General features: G+C 44.1%; 1 protein-coding gene and 1 long non-coding RNA gene across 6 annotated transcripts in view; one reads left to right on the forward strand and one right to left on the reverse strand.

The window, feature by feature from the left end:
* RFX4 (regulatory factor X4) overlaps window positions 1-22,477 on the reverse strand; it is a 168,505-nt gene that overhangs the window by 13,522 nt on the left and 132,506 nt on the right. For 4 of the 5 annotated variants that reach the window (XM_021091568.2, XM_084955470.1, XM_084955469.1 and 1 more), the window contains exons 12-15: window positions 20,582-20,676; window positions 20,070-20,187; window positions 10,913-11,032; window positions 10,428-10,589 (exon numbers count right to left, since the gene is read on the reverse strand). In XM_021091568.2, coding sequence (XP_020947227.1) covers window positions 10,428-10,589; window positions 10,913-11,032; window positions 20,070-20,187; window positions 20,582-20,676 — 495 coding nt within the window. The remainder of the gene's footprint in view (window positions 1-10,427; window positions 10,590-10,912; window positions 11,033-20,069; window positions 20,188-20,581; window positions 20,677-22,477) is intronic. The other variant, XM_021091569.2, reaches the window with a different exon arrangement.
* Window positions 11,618-21,370, forward strand: LOC146403159 (uncharacterized). Its single transcript, XR_014803145.1, has 3 exons — window positions 11,618-11,812; window positions 11,904-12,131; window positions 17,669-21,370. It is a non-coding gene; the product is annotated as an uncharacterized LOC146403159 (long non-coding RNA).

Below are 22,477 nucleotides of genomic sequence, written 5' to 3' on the forward strand. Positions count from 1 at the left end.
CATCACACACAAGTCCAGCTCAGAAAAACTTAGGATGTGATGCCCAAGGGCCCACAGTGAGGGGGTGGCCCAGTGGGGCTGAACTCCAGTCAGCTGCACATCTTCCACTTCATCCACCATAATGTCTCTCTGCTCTGGGTCCTAGTTCTGCCATGCACTGGCTGTAAGATCTTGAGCCAGCCTCTTCAATTTTACATGCCTTTCATCATCTGTGAAATAGGGCTAATTATACCTAGCTTGTAGGACTGGTGTGAGGATTAACAGAGGGAATATATGTCAAAGAGCCTGGCATGTGGAGGCTCTGAATGATATTCAAGCGCTCTTCATTATGAATTCAGGTATTCTTATATCAGACTTTCCCAAAGTAGAAATCTCTGTATTTCCCATTTTAGATTCCGGGGAATTAAGACAAGTTCCTTGGGTCAGATTCTCTCACCAGGGATGAAACGTCGGAACGGCAACAACGATTTAACTAATTACAGAAATTCCCAAACATGTTTTTATGCAAAGGGACAACTGTCCTTATCCATCAGTATGGCTGAAAGAACCCCTTTCTGCTTTGGGCATCGACACCATATCCCCCACCCCCACCCCCCGCAAAGACAGTGACTTTAGCAGCCTGTGTGCTGGGCCTCATTTATAATAAATGCAAGAAGACTAGAAGGAAACCCCCCCAAAACGGTCATGTCTCAGATGATTGGATTATTCACGACTGCCCTCCTCTATATTTTGAATTTCATATGAAATTATATAACTGTTATAATTTTTAAAAATACCCTTTTAATTCAAACAAGTTATCGCTGGGTGTTAAGACTGAGGTTAAAAAATGCTTAACCTTTTTTTTTCTTCATTTTGCTTATCTGTATTTTTTCTATAAAGAATATATGTTGTTTCTGTGAAGAGAAAAACATTATTAAAATATATTAAACAAATTTCACAATTGGAAAGAAATTGGAAGGGGGTGGGAAGCTTGGGAAAACAATGAACCAGCCACAGCAAGCAATTAACCCTTCACACCCCTGGGACCTCAGCAGAGCACGGCGAGGTCAGTGGATATTTAAAAGGGGCAGCCATGGAAGCCAAAGGATTTTCTGCTCCCATTAAGCAGCAGGAAGACATGGTGAGACTGGCCATCACCTGCGAGAAGGCAGCAGAAGTTACTTTTGTGAGAGTTTCTGGAGCACAGCAACTGTTCCTTATTCGTCTCTGTATCCCCAACAGAGAGTGTGCCAAATAGTAGGTGTTCAGTGAATTTTTGTTCCATTGAAGTTGTTGTTGGAGGAGTAAGTGCTGCTAGAAATAGACGTTATCAAACAAAAAGCTAGTGGAACTCTTGGGAAAATGGGCTCCTGTGGTCTGGGAAACAAAACCCCTAAATGGCCATGTGCCAGCAATCTAACAGATGCACTCAGGCAGGCTTGAGCAGACTCACACCTACTGGCTTGGGTGACAAGCCCTCTCTGCCTGGGGAGCAGAAAAGAACACCCCTCTCATTCCTTCCTCTAACAGTGGGACCTCCAGTGAGCAGTGCTGCCGCTGCTTTTTTAAAGTAACCGGTAAAAGAAAATCTGTGCAATTAACAGTTTGCGCTTAATTTTTAAGACAGCTCTAATGCTTTTTATTTGTTGGTGACACAATAACAGACCTTTCCTGTTTGTCTAAATCCCCTCTTTTTCTCTTATACTCCCCTCCTCATTCCCTCACCTCTAATTAAAAATCCGAGAATAGTGCTGAAAGTCTCTGATCTTTGAGAATCCTCTAAAGATGCTATAGGATTTGAGAACCCTATAAAGTTGTTCACATTATCGTACTGAAACTGCTAGAGAGGAACGTGTTCTTTCCTTCTTATCCCCAACAAAACATTCTTCTTCAATTTTTTTTTTCCTTGAAAAGGGGAGGTGCTTAAAAAGGGAGTGTCTCAGGATAGGGAGGGTGCTTAGAACATAATAGGCAATTAATAGTGACTGGTTAAACGAATGAATGAATGAATGACCAGCCAACATAAACCAGGCCTCATGCTAGTTTCTTTTTATACATTGACTCACTGAATGTTCACAACAACCTTTTGAGGTAAGTAATATTACCTCACCTTCCTCAAGTGAGAAAATCGGGGCCCAAGACTCAGTAGGTAAGTGGCAACTGACTTGGGATTTGAACCCAGATCTGCCCAACTGTACAGCCTTTCCACATAACAGTTGCTTCTCACCCTTGAGTGTACCCTTCAATCCCTGGAGATCTTGTTAAGTTGCAGATCTGATTCAGTTGGGAGGTTGGGAGTTGAGCCAGTGATCCTGCATTTACAACAAGATTCTAAATGATGATGGTGCAGGTGGTCCATGGAGCATCCTTTGAGCAGCCAGGCCCTATGAAACACTGCCTCCTATCATGTATCCTGCATGTTGACGGCCATTACAAATCAGGAGTGATGAGACTCTGGTCATTCCCTCCCTTGGGAACTTGGACTAAATAATTTGAACCTTTTGCCCCTTGGATTCTATGAACCATCACAGACACTGCTCACATTTGGAGCAAACCTAAGTCTTTGTTAATACCTTCCTGAGAAATAAGCTCCTTTAAGTATGTCTAGATTCTAGAGCTGCCCTGACCTATATGGTCACTAGTATACATTTAAATTAGCTAAAATGAAATACAATTAAAAATTCAGTTCCTTAGTTGCACTAGCTACGTTTCAAGAGTGGTGTTTACTGTTGTGGACAGCTCAGATTAAAAAAAAAAAAAAAAAGAAACCAGAAAAACAAAAATTTTTCATCATCATGGAAAGTTCTATTTGAACAGCATTGCTTGAGAGTATTGGATACTAAACAAACATTTCCTGTAACCTTCAAAGCTGAGAAGTGAAGGAGAGTTTATGTATGCATCTGTCTCCATCCCCACTGGCTATCATCTATCCTAAAGGTGTTTGTGCTTAAGGAGAATATTTGCTGAAGTCGAAAACAACTGTTTGAGTTACACTTTACCAAAAGTTCCAGGGCCAAAATCTGCCCAACAAAACTAACCAGGGGCAGCAAATTAATCAGCTCCCAGAGAGAGAGAGATGGATTCATGACCTGGCCCCTGACCACCTCTGCATCTTCCTAGGCGGGCACCCTCTCCCTTCTGTATATGCACTGGTAAGCCCCGCTCTGCCAGGCTCTTTTCTGCCACAAGCCTTGCACATGCTGCTCCCCACAACCAACAAATGACTTTTTCTCCTCCCTGACCTTTATGTGGCTGGCTCTGTGTGAGTCTTCAGGTCTCAGATAAATGTCTCCTCCTCAGAGAGGTCTTCTCTGATCACCGTCTATGGTGGATCCCCATTTTATGCCCTTTCATAGCACTGATGACCATTAAAATCATATATTTACCTGGTGGTTTACTTCTGTATTGATTCTCTTACCCACTAGCATGTAGGTATCAAGAGGGCAGCGATTGTGGCTGTCTTTTTCACTTTTTTACCCCAGGACATGGCACAGATTAGACACAGAATTACAGTTTGCTGAATGAATGAACAAATGAACGAATGAGCAGATCCAAAGACCCCAACACAAAACCAAGACCTTGATGGTGAGAAATCAGAGGCTGATTAAACAATCTATTTTCAATTCCACACTCTATTTCCTAATTCCATTCTCTTAAAGGAAAGGAAGCAACGGGATGGAGGAGGAGGAATTCACTGGCGAGGACAACTGTAAGGTTCTGTAAATGAGTCATAGCGGCTCTGTGGCAGGGCCGCAGTGTCCACCATATCCCACTCCTGTTAGCTGTCCTCAGAATAACTGAGCTTTTGTTTTTTGGAAAGACTAGGGGCCAGTTATCTTTGTTACCACCTCGACTGATGCAGAGAAAACGCAGCTGGGCAGGCCAGATGTTCTACAGTTAGGGCTGTTTATGAGGAATGTGCCTTTATTTCTTTAGGCATCCTAGCATCTCAATGATTTAATTTGCAGTTTTTGTGTTGCAGGGAACCCTTGGTGGGAAGTTGAAAACATGAGTTTAATAGTTAACTTTTATTGTCATTGCTGAAGAAGGGAATACTTAAAATGACATCATAAACGAGGTTGTCTTAGAACCCTTTGGTGGCCTGACCTGGCCAGAGTGGAATCTGAATGTTTTGCTTTAAAAGACATTAATGAACGGCAGCCCAGTGTCATGTTAAGTGGGCTGCTCAGTTTGGATCTGCCTGCCAAGCTCGGATCCAGTTTTTCTTAGAGGAAGCTAAGGTTTCTGAACCTTGCTGGGCCATGAGGGAGGTGGCAAACCCACAAAATTAGAAGGAAAAAAAAAAGGATAAGCGGGCAAGGTTCCACCTTGTGGAAATCTGTCAAAATGGAACCCTTGCCCTAGTCTTTTATCCAGGTGCTGCCTCAGACTCTGACACACCCAGTCACAACTGGCCCTGCGTCAGGTGCAATGTGGGGTGCTTGATATTCCTTTTTTGCTTTTACACCTTAAAAACAATAAATACCACCTTCAGACATATTCTGGGAGTTCCCTTCGTGGCTTCGTGGTTAACGAACCTGACCAAGATCCATGAGGATGCAGATTCAATCCCTGGCCTCACTCAGTGAGTTAAGGATCTGGCATTGCCGAGAGCTATGGTGTGGGTCACAGACGCAGCTAGGATCCCGGGTTGCTGTGGCTGTGGTGTAGGCTGGTAGCTGCAGCTCTCATTCAACCCCGAGCCCGGGAACCTCCGAATGCCACGGGTGTGGCCCTAAAAATAATAATAATTAAAAAAAAGACATATTTGGTAATACATATAGGCATGGACAGAGAATTCAATATAGGTATAGGTGAGAGGCTGTTTCCCTAGTCTGTCATATGACTCATTCTTTACACTGCTTTGTATGCACTAGTTCTTGTATCAAAGGATACCAAAAGGTTATGTGCAATGAATGAATTTTCTCTCTGTGCTCACCGAGCAGACACAATACTGTTCTCTTTTCCACAGCTGAAAAATGGGGAGGTGTCCCTCAACAGTGGGACACTGACATGTGGAAGAGCTGCAGATATCTGATTGGCCCTGATTCTCAGCAATACATGCATCATCTGAGCAATGAGATTCAGTGTTAGAACCCAACAAGGTCACTAGACCACATAAAGTTTCACTGAAGGTGTTAATAAGCTGTTTCAGCCAAGAGTTGTTTTTAATTTTTTTTTCTCTATGTCTTTATTTCTTGCTTCCAGGTTTGGGTTCTCTTTAAAAAATGGTTTTGACTTTTTTTTTTTTTTTCCTTTAATTGGTAACCACTTTAGATACTTTTTGGAAAGTAATGGTCTATAAATCAAGCAATAATTTAAAGATGGAAATAAAAATTAACATGAAAACCATATGCTGAGTTAACTTATAAAAAACATGGTGAATGCCTTTAATAAGATTTATAATAAGTGCTTGCCAATTTACAGTATTTCTCAATAAAAAATTGCATAGATTCTGAAATTTAAGAAAACTACAGTAGTAGTAGATTTCCTAATATTTAGGTGTATTTCTTAGATAATTTGTGCTTTATATTGTAATATCTATAAAGTCATACATGTTGTCAGGAAATTATGTGTATGTTTCCTCCAAGACCATGACCCAAGTGCATGCCAAGGTCTAGTCTAATTTACCAATAGAGTATTTCAAAAGTGGGACTTGAGAAACATATTACAGATAGTTTTATATAGGATGACATTTTTAATGCCCCCTGGAGATATCTGAGAACAAAGCTGGAATGTGCCAAAATCTTCAAAGGTTACACTCATCTGAAGAGAACCTGTTTCACATTTGTATTTCTAAGAAGCTACTTTTACGACTCCTGACCACATTGTGCAGAAATCTCTGAACACATTTGTGCTAGTCCTGTGCCTTTGACTATCACACCTGCTATACCTGGAGGCCTCCAAATTGCTGCAGAGAAAGCCAGCAGACTCACTAGCTGGCTGAGAATGATGAAGACATCCTAGAAATCTCTCCCTCATACTCCTCCTTCCCTTTATTTTCTTGGAATCTCTTTGTTTGATCTGTTGCTAGACTGGAAGAGAGGTTCCACTCAAATTGTTTCTGCTTCATAATGCAGAACTCTTTCATTTGCATAATTTCCCTGTTTATTTTAAAAGCAAGGATGTTATCACAGACTGACTGACGTGTGTGTCTGCCGGGCGGTGGGGGTGTGGGGGACGTGTGTGGGCAGGATTATTCATGTAAATGGCTCCTAGCTGCTCTCGCTGCCCTTCCTGTGTGAGGCAGGACACTCAGGATGGCTGTCCCCAATTCCAGTCTTGGAAGGACCCCTCCCTGAGCAGCTTGCAGAGCTGTGAAAAGAACTCAAGTTCTTTTCCCTTTTTATTTTCAGTGAATAAAGTTGTTCTTTTTTTTTCTTTTTTTTTTTTTGGTCAAGCTGGCGGTATGCAGAGATTCCCAGGCCAGGGATCGAACCCGTGCCACAGCCATGGCCTGAGCCACAGCAGTGACAACACCAGATCTTTAACCACTAGGTCACCAGGGAATTCCCAGTTGTTCTTTTCTGTACAGTTTTTCTTCCTGAGCCTTTTAAGCAGGAGCTCCGGCCCACCGTGGAGAGAAAATGGGAAGAAAGTGGGGGGGGGGGGGGTCAAGTTTTTCTTTCTCAAAGTAGAAACAAAACACCATTTGAGATGCATCTACATAAACAAATACGGTACTGCTCCCTCTCAGTTTTCACAGAAGAGGATGACTCTAGCTATGGCCCCACAGTGAAATCACAGCTCGATCTAACGCTAGTTACTGACAGCCCTGCTTTCCATCACTGCTCTGAAGAACCCAGTCTCCTGTGTGCTCCCTGACAAAGGGCCCTTGGGGTTTTTTGGCATATCTCCCCCCCGCCGCCCCCCCCCCACACACCCCTCTCATTCCCTCTCTGAGTAGCTCGGGTTCTGGAAACTTTAGGGAAAGAATTCATCAAAAGACTCCTGGGATATATACTTTAAGTTCCCTGAAAACAACATCATGCTCTCTCTTGGCTCCAGGCCTTTGTACTACTTACTTCCTCAGCTCGGAATACCTTTTCTCTCATTATTCAGCTCCTCAGGCCTCCAAATAGAGGCTGGAGCCCCCTTGTCCTTTGTGTGCCCCCAACACCCTGACCTGTCTCCCAACTTAGCACTCATCAAGTTATGTTTTAACTTCTGTCTTGCTCATCAGAGCCCTAGCCTCTAAAAAATAAACCTCCAGGAGTTCCCGTGGTGGCTCAGCAGAAACGAATCTGACTAGCATCCATGAGGACGTGTGTTTGATCCCTGGCCTTGCTCAGTGGGTTAAGGATCCAGTGTTGCTGTGAGCTGTGGTGTAGGCCAGCAGCCCCAGCTCCAATTCGACCCCAGCCTGGGAACCTCCACATGCCATGGGTAAAAAGACAATAAATAAATACATAAATAACCTCCAGAGGGCAAGGACCATGATTTGCTTATTTGCAGAACCAGCTTCTGAAGTGGTCAGCACATAGAAGCCACTTGAGAACTATTTGTTGGACAAATTGAGCAGATGAAGGGAAGGATGTGTGAATGAATGAATGCAGAGAAGATGGCACCTCAACAGACAACCTCATCCTCTTTATTTGCTCTTCAAAACAGTATAATTTAGTTCCCAAGCCATTCTAAGTACAACTAGAATACAACGAAGACCATGCTCTGAGGGTCTGGTGGAAGAGCCTAACCTGGAGGACACCTAGCTTGAAAACCACTGTGGCTCCATGAGAGGTGGGAAGGCCTGGGCCAGATGGCAGTAGTGGGCTGAGAAGAAATGGGTCGGTCAAGATTTGTGTTAGAAAAACTGGCCTTGGAGTTCCCGTCGTGGTGCAGTGGTTAACGAATCCGACTAGGAACCATGAGGTTGCGGGTTCGGTCCCTGCCCTTGCTCAGTGGGTTAACGATCCGGCGTTGCCGTGAGCTGTAGTGTAGGTCAAAGACGCGGCTCGGATCCCGCGTTGCTGTGGCTCTGGCGTAGGCCGGTGGCTACAGCTCCAATTCGACCCCTAGCCTGGGAACCTCCATATGCCGCAGGAGCGGCCCAAGAAATAGCCAAAAAAAAAAAAAAAAAAAAAAAAAAAAAGAAAGAAAAGAACAATTGGCCTTGGCAGGTATGGAGGAGAATGCCAGCTGTCTCTCCCAAATCTGTCCCCCTTCCCTACCTGGGACCCTGCTACCCTACATTTCCTGCCTTTGCAGTTACATGAGGCCACGTGACCAAGTTCTCGCTGTTGGAATATAAGCAGAAGGGACATGTGCCACCTTCAGGCCAGGGGTTTCATGAGTGTGTTTCCCTCCTCCAGACCCACTTTCCATTTCTGTCAGCTGGTTCCACACTTGACAAACCCCTAAGCCAGTGGTCCTCACAGGAGTCAGCATCAGAATCACCCGGAGTTCCCACTGTGGCTCAGCAGTGATGAATCTGAATAGTCTCCTTGAGGATGTGGGTTCGATACCTGGCCCTGCTCAGTGGGTTAAGGAGCTGGTGTTGCTGTGAGCTGTGGTATAGGTCACAGACATGGCTCAGATCTAGTGTTGCTGTGGCTGTGGCATTGGCTGGCAGCTGCAGCTCTGATTCGACCCCTAGCCTGGGAACTTCCACATGCCATGGATGCAGCCCTAAAAAAAGAAAAAAGAAAAAAAGAAAAATTCACCTGCAGGCTTCTTAAGCAAATGGCTGGTCCCGGCCCTATAGTTTCTGATTTAGTAGGTCTGCAGTGGGCTCTGATTGTGAGCATTTCCAGCAGGTCCCCATGTGATGCTAGTGCTGCTGGTCCACGGACCACTCTTTGAGAACCACTGCCCTGGGGTATGGTGGAGCCTCCTATTGAAGGAACATGTGTTTCCAAATCGTTGCTTTGAAGAGAGCCTCCTCTCTGACCTAAATACCTTGCCAGGGCTGTTTGCATGCAGGAAATAGATTTCTGCTGTGCTAACTCCATCCATGTTTGGATCCGTCTGTTCAGTAGCTTAACCAAACCTAACACAAAAGTTGAGGCAAAGGAAAGCTGACTCCCTAATTTGGTGTTTGGGTGATTGGGAGACTAGAAGAGTAGGTTTAGATGGGGAGATGACGAACTGTCACAGATTTACCAAGCTCTCCCCAAAGTCAGATGTGTGCACCTGCCCCACGCTCGCTCAGGGCCCATCAGCAGAAGGCCGTCTCTGCCTTTGCTTCCCGTGTGCCCACTCCTCTCCTTTAGCTGAGGTCTCATCTTTGGAAGCTGCCTTTGAGTTTCACCCCTCCTGCTTGCTGGAGTTCAGGCGGGACGGGAAGGATCTGCCTCTCCCTCTGAACTCCTGAAGCATGCTTGGCGCCAGCCCTCACTTTACAGGCATTCATAATAGTAACCCCTTCTATCTGGACGGCACTGCACCCTGGACACTGCATTTTGGCTTTTCTTACTTCTTCAAATCCCCACAGCAGCCTTGTGGGAGAACCTGAGTATGTACACACACGTATACGCACACTCAGAGTACTCTATTTATTATTATACGTTAGCTAACACGTACTGCGTAATCCACATACAATATATCATTTCCCCAAGTCTGGCGAGCAAAGGCATTTGCTGAATGAATGAGTGCATGGACTTGTTTAGAGCAACTACTAACTGTGGTGCCTGGGATAAGGAATTTAACCCTTCTTTCTCCTCTGTAAAATGAAACAACAGTCACCTTGCAAGTGCTATTGTGAATATCAAGTGAAGCAATTATGCGAGGGGCCTTTGTACATGGTAGAGCAACATCTGGGCATTAGCCACTAGCTGTTATTATCCTTGCAACACCTCTTCCACTTTCAAACCTTGTCTCGGCATGGAAGATCCTCCAGGTGTGACTCCAGGCTTAAAACACTCCTTGACAACCGCCTACAGGGTTTACCATGCCCAGAAAAGACCCCACACCTCCAGCCCCTGTGCATTCTGCTTACATTGTCCTGTGCCCCAGAGGCCCTTCTGCTGCACCTCTATCAATTAAAATTGAGTTTCAGCTCAAATCCCCTCCTTTGTGAGGTCTCCAACCAGAAGCACTCTTCCCTTCCGTGGGGGTCCCCGGGCAGTAGTTTGTACCTTGCGTACTGCCCGTGCCTTGATTATGGCCGCCATGACTAAGCGTATGGGTTAGACCTGTCTGCCCCATTTTCTGGTTCCTAGAGAGCTCCCTCTGTTTTCAAGAATGGCTGTGTTTTATGTTTTGTATCATTTTAATTATTTCAGTGACTTAAGATTTTATCACGCACTTAACCTGCCAATTTGCAAACAGAAGCATAAAGAATATGTACAAACGAATAAATGAATAACTGCAAGTCATCCATAAGTTCAGGAGGATACTCGGGTTTGGGCACTGTTTTGGAGGGCTGAGGAGATAATGTTGTTCCCAGAAACCTTTTACTTTTTTAACCATCAACTTCCCAAACAATGCCTTTGAGGGGGACTGTTCATTACCTGTAGTGCTGAGGCCAGTGTACTCTGGGGATGGGTTGCTGACAGGGGAGGAGGGAGGTGGCACTTCCACCGACGTGGCAGACTTTGCTGGAGAAAACGATGGCACTGGTGAAGGGGTTGGTGGGGCAGCCTCTGCCAAGATAATATCTTCTCGGACGTCTGCTATGGGTAGAGAAAGGGTGGGTTCTTGTTAGCAAGTAAGAAGGCCTTTACAAAATGAAATATTCTTTCGAATCTGTGTCACATCACTCCTCTGCTTAAGACCCTTTGATGGCTTCCCATCGCCATGGTGACTGCAAAGCAACGTCTGCATACACACAGGCCCACTCTAGAGAAGAAAAAGATGTTACTGGCTTCCCACCATGTGACCTGTTCACCATAACTCAATTCTTTAGGATGCAGAGCTAAAGAAACACAGAGCAGAGAAGTAAGGATATTAAATCAAATCAACAAGGGGGGCAATTCCCAGTGACGTGCAGGCTTACCAGTGCTTCCTTCTCCCTTCATGGCTCGCATGAGCTCGCTGGCCCGCTCCTGACAGTGCAGGGATTCCAACAGGTAGAGCACGTAGTCGTCAAACATCAAGTGAATTAGGTGAAAAGACCCTGGTGAGAGGAGATCCAGACAGAAAGGTAAGTCATGTCCGCTCAGGGAAGCCCCTCTGCCCACTCAACAACATGTCACATGCTGCTCTAACATCTGTCTGAGACCCTCATTTCCCACTCAGCTGTGATTGCCTTGCAGTCAGAGGTTGCTGTCTTTTGCTGTCTGCCCACCTAGACTGGGGTTTAGCATAAGGTAAATGTCATCAACATCACAGCAAGTTAATCTTTTCCTTGCTCAACTTATTAATAGGACTCCATCAAAAATGGCGCCCATTGAGCCATCTGTCAAAACCCCTCTGAGCTCTCACACTTGCACCAGCCTCATCCCCTTTCAGGCGCCCCTCACTTTTGTTCAGTATTTGTTGACATGGTGTCTTGCATTTTTCTCTCTTCCACAAGCTCATCTTATTTCCCCTGCTGGACTGTAAGGATATCCACGGCAGGGGCTTGGCCTTCTCCCTGGCGTCTACCAATGTACGCAACACAATTCCAGGAGCGTAACTGACATTTTAAAACAGCAACAACTCAATTATTTCCTTACCTTAACTGTTTCTGTGACTTTTTTTTTTTTTTTTTTTTTTTAAGCACATGGTTCTTACAAAAGGTATTAAACTGAAAGAATTTGGGATCCTCAAGGAGTATTCTTCATTTCAAATTGAGAGTAGACTATTTCATAAAAAGGGATGTGAACAATCATTTAAAAAGGCTCTTCCGATGTGCCAGTCTCTGTGCTCAAAGCCTTATTGGTCTCTAATTTAATCTCTACGACCACCTTGTAAGGTAGGTACTTTTATTACTGTGTTTCAAAGTCAAGGACTCGTGTAAGATGACACAATACATTACTTCAAAACCATCTTTTCTTGCGTGCCAGGCTGCCACCAAACACAGGAGAACAATCAACATATGGAAAGAGCTTTTGTGTCTGCTCTAAGTAGGACCCCGTGGATGCTAGAGTCAGAGAGAGGAGCGAAGCCTTCATCTTTAGTCCCATTTTCCACCTCTCAAAGGTACATCTGCATCTGGATATCCTGCTGTCCCATGAAGTTTCCTGAACTTCTCATCGACTATTTATAAGCTGACCTCTTCGAACTTCCCTCAGGTTTGCTTTTTTAGAGACTTTTGAGACTCACTTATCTTGGGATCCCATCATCATCAGTACCACTGTTACTGTTGTTGTCATCATCGCCACTGTCATCACACCTACCGTTTATTGAGTGCTTGCTGTGTACCTAGAACTCTGCTAACTGCTGAACACAGGTCTCATCCTTACAACAAACAGTGACAAAGGAGATGGTATCCTCTCTTACACATGAGCAAATGAGGCTTTCCACCAAAATCATGACGGAATTTGCCCCAGTTTGGTCTGGTTCCCTTTTCTCCTGTAGATCATCTAGTCCAGTCTCCTTATAGCACACATGGAAAAATAAAGGACTTGGTCCCTAGAAGGGCCATTTGAGTTGGGTGCTATGGCTTTTCAAGTCTCAGAAATAAAGCAATAAGGGTCATTTGGGGGCTTCTGGATGACTCCTCTTTGATGGGACTTATTTTCTCCTTTTTAATTGGACCTGGCTTCTAATTGTGCATACACGTGCACAATCACATACGCACACATACACTCGCACTTCATTTCAGATTATTCCTTTTGTTTGTTTGTTTTCGGCCATGCCTGCAGCATGTAGAAGTTCCCAGGCCAGGTAACTTGCACCACAGCAGTGACCAGAGCCACAGCAGTAACAATGCTAGATCCTTAACCTGCTGAGCCACAAGGGAACTCCTTAGATTCTTTTGCGCCAGAAAAGCTATAGAAGAATGTCCCTGGCTTAACTCTGACCCGAAGGTCGTGCACATCACTTCCAGTACCCCTGTCTCTTCAGAACCTGCCACACCTAAGATCCTCGTGCCCGCAGAGCTCAGGCCACCCTTCTCCACCCTGCACTTTCCCCACATTCTTCTTTCATCCCTAAGGTGCTGTGTCTGTTTTTTGACCGCATTTGGAATTCTGCAGGATCCAGGTTTTGTTGAGTCATTGTGAGATGCAGTTTTCCAAAACTAAACTTTCCATCCACGTCCCCAAAATGAGTCCTGTAAACTGCGGAGGAGGTGCAGCACTGTGGGGAATTGCCTTGGGCCTATCAAACTGCCCAGGTTGAGCTCCAGCTCTGCCACTTAGTGACGGGGACCTTGGATGAGTTGCTCCTTCTGGATGTTAAAAACAAAACCAGCCATTTATTGAGCCCTTGCCCTGGGGTAGCTACTGTGTTAAGTGCTGTGGATTCATCATTGCATGTAGTCCTCATCACGACCACATGAGTGATGTGCTCCTTCTGCAAAGGAGGAACTTTGAGGCTTAGAGAGGTACGGTAACTGCTCAGTGTCAACACAATCATTAACGGGCAGACATAAGAGCTGAACTCAAGCCTGATTCTGAAGTTGTCCTTTAGGCATGCAGTACAGCTCTCTAAAGGGGAACAGTCAAACCCTAGGTTACGGAAGTACTATAATGAGGAAAAGTATACACTGTGTGGATACTGGGTCGAAGAGCACCTGCATCTTCAGTCTGACAAGACAGGGCCAGATTGCGCCCCACAATCCTCTACATCCTTACTGGTCGGGTATGAAATACAGTATTTGCCATCTGAAGGGTGTGAAATGTTTTTGTCTTTATCCCCTGCATTACCCAAATTTCTAGGAAGGTGCAACCTCTTTTCCTAGGATTATTGTCCATTTCCTCTTCTGGGAACTGTCTGTTCATATTCTTTGCCCACTTTTCTATTGGGTTGTCTTTTAAAAATATATGTAGAGGGACTTATCATTATTCTGGATATTAATCTTTTGTTAGGTATGTGCATTGTGAGAATCTTCCCCTTTATTGTGGCTTTTATCTTTTAACTTTGTTCATGGCATGCTTACTGAACAGAAGTTTAAAATCTGAGTACCGTCAATATTGGCAATATGTTCCTTATGATCTGTCCTTTTTTGTGCCTTTTTAAAGAAATAATTTTCTATTCCAAAGTCATACAGATATCATCCATATTTTCTTCTAAAAGATTAAAATTTTTTTTAGATGTTTCTTTCAGAAGTGATAAGGTCTAAGTTTACTTTATTTATCCTAAAATGCTTGTCCTAGAACATTTAGCCACTGGTTTTTAATGCCATCTCTGTCACATAGATCATCTATACAGTCCTACAAAAAAGCAAGAATCTGCTAAGGCAAAGACAAGCTTCATGCAGGTCTGCCTTGGGCATTTCTGGCCTGTTTCATTACACTTTGTCTGGCTCTGTCCAACGACCACATCATCTTATTCCTTAGTAACCTGAATATCCTCTGGTAAGAAGTCCCTACAACTCTTTTTATCTTCAAAATGACTTGATTATTCTCAGCCTTTTGGTTTTCTATGTGAATTTTGACATCAGATTTTCAAAATCAAAGGAAAATAGTTAAGAACCAGATGGGAATTCCACTTGATTTATATATTTAAAGGGCATATATTCTTTCTTTCTTGTTTTGTCTTTTTGCCTGTTCTAGGGCCACTCCCACGGCATATGGAGGTTCCCAGGCTAGGGGTCCAATTGGAGCTGCAGCCACCGGCATACGCCAGAGCCACAGCAACACGGAATCTGAGCTGCATCTGCAACCTACACCACAGCTCATGGCAATGCTGGATCCTTAACCCACTGATCAAGGCCAGGGATGGAACCCGCAACCTCATGGTTCCTAGTTAGATTTGTTAACCACTGAGCCACGACGGGAACTCCAAAGAGCATATATTCTTGATATTGAATTTCTCCAAACATGAACAGGGTATAGGTCAATAATATTTAAAAATCTTTTTCCTTGAAGGTCTCAAAACATTTGTTAGAATTATTTTACGGATATCTTTCTGTTGATATTATGAATGGGATACATATAGGTACACAGATATTGATAGAGATAAATAGGTAGGTATTTAATTATATTTTCCAGTTAATGCTAAGAATGCCAGGGATTTAAAAAACAAAAACAAACAAAAAAATCTTTAGCTTTTAAACCTACCTAAACTCTTTTTTGTTCTATTAATTTGTAGATTCTCTTTTCTATTCAGCTGCACCTTCAGCCTATGGAAGTTCCCGGGACAGGGAATGAATCTGAGCCACAGCTGTGGCAACACCAGATCCTTAACCAACTGCGCTGGGCCAGGGAATCAAACCCGTGCCTCAGCAGTGATGTAAGCTGCTGCAGAAACAATGCCAGATCCTTAACCCACTGTGCCACAGTGGGAACTCCAGATTCTCTTTTGTCAGACATCATGATGTGTATAAATAAAGATAATTGTGTTTTCCTTTCCAATCCTTATAGTTCATTTCCTTTTCTTTTTTCTTTTTCTTTCTTTTTTTTTTTTTTGGCTTTTTAGGGCCATGCCTGTGGCATATGGAGGTTCCCAGGCTCAGGGTCAAGTGAGAGCTATAGCCTCTGGCCTACACCACAGCCACATCCACGCCAGATCCGAGCTGTGTCTGCAACCTACACCACAGCTCATGGCAACGCTGGATCCTTAATGAGTGAGGCCAGGGATTGAACCCACAACCTTATGGTTCCTAATTGGATTCATTTCCACTGCGCCATGATGGGAACTCCTATTTCCTTTTCTTATTACATTGGCTGGGATCTCCAATACATATCAGAAATAGCCTTAGAAGGCATTTGTGTCTATTCATCACTCGAATGGGAAGACTTCTAAAGTTTCACCACTTAGTATAATGTTTTCCACAGATTTTTGGATGTCCTTTAACATATTACATAAATTCCCTCCTAGTCCTCGTTTTCCAAGAAGTTTTAAAAATTATACTTGACTACTGAATTGTATCAAATACGTTTTTCCCTCTGAATCTATAGAGATTATCATATGATTTTTCTCTTGTAAGTTGCTAATGCAGTATGTTAATTAATTTTCTGACTTTGAATCACACTTGAATTCTTGGCATAGGTGTTATTAATCATGATTTTTAAAAATCTGTGACTGGATTTGATCTGCTAATATTTTATTTAGAATTTTTTTCGGAGTTCCCATTGTGGCTCAGAAGGTTACAAATCTGACTAGTATCCATGAAGATGCAGGTTTGATCCCTGGCCTTGCTCAGTGTGTTAAGGGTCCAGTATTGCCATGAGCTGTGGTGTAGGTCGCAGACACAGCTCAGATACTGCCTTGCTGTGGGCTATGGTGTAGGCCAGCAGCTGTAGCTCCAATTTGACCCCTAGCCTGGGAACTTCCATATGCCATGGGTGCAGCCCTAAAAAGAAAAAGAAAAACAAAAAAAAGCATAACTTTTTCATCTATATTTATGTGTGGTTGAGTTGTAATTTTCTTTTCCTCTACTGGTCTTCCAAGATTTTGAAATCAAGATTATATTAGCTTCATAAAATTAGTTATAGAGCTTTCCTTCTTTTGTTTCATTCTCTAAAACACTAATTTTCATGTTCAGTTTTCATATACTAAGAATTTTATGCTTCTTAGAAGTTTAGTGAAATTTGCTATTTACGCCTGATGTTTTTTGAGGGAAGAGACCTTTTCATTAAGTGTGGTTACTATTTGATTTTATTTCTAGCATCCTATTTTATATTTTGAGTTTACCATCTTTTTTCTATACTATTATCTTCTCAATTCTTGCATTTAAGTTTTCACATTTTTCTGTTTTTCCTTGTTAAATTATTATTGTATTCTTTTAGTGATGATCATACATCTTATACATCTGACTTGCACAGATACTGTGAGAATTAAATGGTAGTGTGTGCTTCCTAAATATTTGTTATAAAAAATAACATTAACCTGCCTTTGCTTCACATTCTACCACAGCTTCCTTGTCTGTTATATTGAGGGCAGTAATAGTGGACCTCATAAGTTGCAAGAATTAAATGAGAAAGTGCCTGATATTATGTCTAGCGTACGCTAGGCCCTGAATAAACACTTCTTTGTTTGTATCATTAGTGTTCAAAGGAAGAAAGTGAGAAGAGGCAGTGGCAGTGTGGCTGTAGCACAGGACAGATCTGGAGTGTGTGTGGGGGGTGTTGGGGAGGGTAGCTTGGCTCATTTTGCTGTGTGTCCTGGGCAAGCCTCTTCTCCTCTCGGGTCTCTGAAAGCAATGCCTGCCTCCCGGTGCTTGGCAGAGACCTGAGTGACATTTTGAACGTCAAGATCCTGCAGCTTAGCAGGTTCTGGGTAAGAGGGCCAGGACAGGACATCTAAACATTGAGAAGCAGTCTGGAAGGCTCTGCCACGGCCACGTGGTCTGGGAGTGCCTCTCTGGCAGAACTGCTCCCACATGGCCTCCCCGGCCCTGCCCCAGTAGATGATGCTAGGCCAGAAAACAAGTGTGTGAAAGGGTGAAAACCTGGGGAATGATACATAGTCCTGCCCCCTCAGCTATCAAGTCCCCGGCAGCTTTTCATACCGGTTTATGCCAAAGCACTTCCAGGAACTACTGTTGCTTTCTGGGTGTTCCTAACAGCGAAAGGGGCTTCCGGTGAAAACCCAGAGTGAAGGGGTAAAGGCACCTGCACTGACTTGGGATCCAGGTTTCCTACTAACTGATCAGAGCAGTCACCTGAAAATGAGTTGGTGGTGGTGGTTGTGTTGTAAGTGGAACTTCTCATTTCCTCAGCCCCATCGGGATGAAAAGTTCATTGCCCGCTAGCCTACCTTTGCTGATTCATTTTGCTAAAAAGTGCTGCTTACAGCAAAGAAAGAAAGTCTGGCTACTTTAGTTCACAGCATCGGCTCGTTCAGTGAAAAGGAATTAGGGAGAAAAGAGTGAAAAGGAATTAAGGAGAAGAAAGGAGTCAACTACCTTTGAAAGAGGCTGTTCTGGGAAGAGGTGATGGAGTCCCCGCGGGATCATTGTGATATTCCACACGATCATTGTGACGGTCGGCCTGCTGCTCGGACACACAAACCCTGCACCATTCACAGCAACGCGGATCGTGTGGGAGTTATAAGATATATAGAGCTGGCCCCTGCGGCTGGGGGAGGGGCCAGGGAACAGAGGGCTCTTTTTCCTAATTAGCTGTTTTTATACAGGGAACACATGACCCAAACACAACCACCAACTGTGTCTTTGACATATACAGGCAGAACGGGGGAGCTGGGCTTTTGTCTGCCACAAATTCTTTCAACTTGCCTGTCACCCCAAGCTGCACAACTCAACAATGAGTCGGATGAGCAGGACCATTTCAGAGAGTTTGCTAAATGGACTTGGAGGCAGGTCTTATTTCCATCTGTTCAAGGTTGAAAAATACTGTAAAAGTGAAACGGGGTTAATATCTTTTTTCTTTCCGCTTCTAAAGGATTTGTGACCATTCTTGCCATTTGCCTGTGTTTCCAGTGTATCCTAAAATAGTGTGTTGTTCAAAAAGAAACAAACCCATGTTAAGGAACAATATGTCTTAGTAACAAATTCAACCTATTCACGGAACCCTATTGTTCCACTGTCCAAACTTTCTTTATCACGTTGACGGTTACCTTAGTAAATACAAATGGATTTCAAAGAATATTGCAACGTGAACTACTTTCCCTGTCTAATGAAGGCGACTTGATAATATACTGCGTTTAAGAAAATCAGCACATTGAAGAAGGAGATACGGAGCCAGGAAAGGATGCTTGCTTTGTGAATGTGTATATGTTTATTTGTGTGGTACCGTTGATTCTCTGATTCTGAAGCAATGAAAAAAATCTCAAATATGTTTCAACCACCCGTTTAACTGAAAGCGGTTATGCACGAATAATTTTCCCAGGACCAGAAGTAACATGTGCTAACACTAACTATGCTGAACTGGAAGTCATCAAAATGCCACGCCTGATGGCACTGCCCAGGTAGCAGTCACCAGAGCATTTCCCTACATAGCTCAAAGAGAATTTCCATCTGTAGCCATGGTGCAGGCAGGTTCAGAGAACTTCCCAACACTGAGATTAAAGAAATCCACAACAAAACGCTCCTCCAATTGGGTAAACACAGTCTTTCATGGACAGAGCTGTTTAGAAATAATAGTGCCTTCTTTGTTTCACCACATATTCACTTCATTGTATAGCACAACTGGAAAATAGTGACAAGACCATAAAAAGCTAGATGGAAAAGTGTCAAATTAAACCGAGAGCAAAACCCAGAGCTGATTGGCTTAATTGGAGATAATGAGAAACAAAACCACATCTCTACTTGCAGAGTAAAACAGAGAACTGAAGCAATTACCCAGAAAATTTACCAACAGCCCTTTGGTGAAATGCCTGGAAAATTGAGGCCAAAGTGTTTTGAAATTTCAAATGTCTGGGTGATGCCTTAAAGTCCCACCTCACTTTGCTAACGATGACCTGGACTCGATGCATATGCCATTCTTTCAAATAAAAAATAGCATTCGCCCTAAGTTGGTGATGAGGGTCCTGCCCACAGAGACTATTATGAGTACCGGGCCAAGCTTGCAAGTCCCGTTACATTGGAAAACAAGAGACAAGGACTTGGGGAAGGGATGTCTCCTGGAGGTGATGAAAACCCATAGGGTCAGCAAAACAAAAGGGAACATGAATGCAAAAGTCCTTTTCTAGGGATCAGACTGGGGCACATTATCAAAGAAAACCAGATAGTCTACCCACGGCCGGCCTGTCAGTCAAGCCACTTGCAAATGTATGAAGTCAGAGGCTTCTTCATGTGCCTAGTCTTGGCAAATCCACACTATGAAATCTGGCAAAAGAGTCCTGGGGAAGCAGCCATGATGGGGGACTTCCAGAAAAGAGGGGGGCATGGCCACTGCTATTTACTCCTTTTTAAACTCAAATGATACTGTCTGTGTGCAAGCCCTGCATTTTCCTTCTGGATACTTCTTTAGCATGCAATGCCATCTTTCTTCCTGAAAGTCCTCACCCTTTCATGTCCCCCAGAACAGAGAACGTTTCCAGGTGGTGTCCTTGTGGTCTCAGAAACAGCAAGATCGTGCCTGACTTCAAAGAGGGGGACTCGATACATGGCGCCCAGAAAAAGAAGTGTGCGGATATGGGGAGGGCTGGGGCGGCCTTACCGAAGCTGGGGGCACTGTGCAAGGTCATGTCCCGGATCACCCTTGTGCCAAAACAGGACCACATCAAGAGGAACTGCTGGGCTACCTTCTTCAGTGACCCTTGTCTCTTGGCAGCCACCTACAAGAGAGCGAAAGGCTTTAAGAGTGGTTGACTTGACCTTCATTGTTACTGCCTCTTATAAAAATGACAGGAAGGCTTATGGGTCTTAAGTTCAATGTTACAGAGCAATGGTTTTCCACTTTTTATTTTTAGCAGCAAAAATACACTTTAAAATGAAATCTTATATCCAGACCCAATGTGTGCAACTGAACCAGGGGAGGGAGACTCAGAGTCCTGCCTCCTGTGACCTGCCCTCCCAGCTCCCATCTCCTGGGAGGGGCCAGGCCTCTCCTGGGAACCCTAGGGCTCTGAGGCTGCCGAGGAACACTCAGCCAGCTCACTGCGGGCCTCTGTTTCACCCAAGGCCACCAAGGCGAGTGATGGGTTGCACCTGCCGCGCCTGCTTACCAACCTTGACAACACATCGGTCCACCATGGTGTCCAGCCACTCGATGTAGGACTCAATGGGAGACTGCTCTTCCAGGAGGTGGTCAAACTCCTGATACACTGTGAGACAAAGGAGAATCCCCACACCGTGAAGTTGTGTTTAAACAGAGATACATCTTACAAGAACAAAGGACCACAACTGAATAAAATAAAACTTCAAAGTCTTAGCAGGGCATTCAAGGATTTAGAAAACACACATCTACTTACCTTTTCAGGCTCATCTTCCATGCCGTGTGCACACTTTAAATCCTGGCCACCCCATGCAACTTGCCATTTCCCCAGCAAACCTTGTTTTCTCAGGCAGCTCCCTCAGCCTGGGCTGTTTAGTCCATCGTGGTCCAGTGGAAAAGATCCTTCTATAAAATCCTAGGTACCCTCCCCATGCCCCTTGCCAGCAGAACTGATGACTCTTCCTCTGTTCTTTCATAGCACTTTATTATTTGTAGTCTACCTTCACTATATCACTAAGAACACTTTGTTACAGTTGGGGGGGGTGTGTGTGTCTGCTACTTCTTTGTCTGATCCCTTTGTTAGCTGGCGTGTTACCCATGACATAGCTCTGATCTGGTGCGCATTTGCTTTTGCCTGAATGGGCAGAGGCACTGCCGAGCTCTCACTACCCCCTCCTATCCTGTGATAGGGCACAAGTGATAATTCGAATGTTTCTGAACCACAGCTATATTGGTCAAGTAGCCAAACTAGCCTCTCGGTGCTTGACATGTAGTGGATGCTTAATAAACATTTGTGGAGTAAAGGAATCTCTGTGCCCTCTGTTTCGGCATCAGTAAAAGGATGATAATCAGGCCACTTTACAACTTGTCTTCAAGTTCAAGTCAAATAACTGAACCTAGAAGAATTTTCAATCAGTGAAACCCTGTCGAAACTAGAAACACTGCTGTGTGATCTCCAATTCGAAGCATCTCTTTTTATTACACTTTGTGTGTTTTTTGTATGTGGAGCTCAAGAACTCCAATCACAACTCAAAATCCACACATTCCTACAGTTTTCATTTATCTGAGCAATTTTTGTTCTTTCATTTTATAGGCCTGGACAGTTTGCTCTATTTTACATCTCGATAACGGCTGCAAGAGGTCAGTTTCCAGGGCCTGATGTCATACATGTTAGAATGAGAAAGGGCTTTAAGAGCCCATTTAGTTGATCTGTCTCATTTTACAGATGAGGAAGCTATGCCTTGGAGATTAAATGACTCCCTCAAAGGTAGAGGGTGAATTTGGGGTGGCGCAGGAGCTGGAGCCCGGGTCTCTGACGTTCTCTTTGGTTTTCCTTCAGTCTTCACAACACTGTCTTTGTATCTGAGCTACTGTGCTTCAACCGAGGATGATAATGATGGTGGTGGCAGGGAAAGTGCTAACTGCCACCGTTTACTGGGTCCTTGCCACGTGCTAGGCACTCTTCTAAAACATTTTATATGGACACACTCAAAGCTTAGACGATGTCAATGTCATGAAGCCAGGACCTAGAACAGTACCTGCTCAAATGTTTGTTGAAAGGATGAACAGTCCATGGAGGAAGGTACCGTAATTACCACCCCGCCTGGGACAAAGGAGGCACTCAGAGATGGGTGACCTTCCAAAGGTTTCAAGCTGGTCAATGACAGAGGCGGGTTTCAAGCACAGCCTGACTCGGGTGCTTCCCTCCTAACCGCTTCCCTACACTAGCTCTAGGCTGTGTGCCAGGCACGTGACACACAGTGTCCCATTTCATCCCTATGCATTATTGCCATTTTACAGATTTGGAATCCGAGGTCGCAGGGCACCAGAGCCTCAGGGTTTGAATCAAGGTCTGTCAGGCACCCCAACCCCATGCTCTTACTGCAGTACCACTTGACACTCAGTCTAAT

The sequence above is a fragment of the Sus scrofa genome, chromosome 5 (assembly GCF_054392235.1).
Source record: "Sus scrofa isolate SSC_HxYL_T2T_F1_AM1 chromosome 5, Sscrofa_HxYL_maternal_Yorkshire_Landrace_v2.0, whole genome shotgun sequence".
Taxonomy (NCBI): Eukaryota; Metazoa; Chordata; class Mammalia; order Artiodactyla; family Suidae; genus Sus; species Sus scrofa.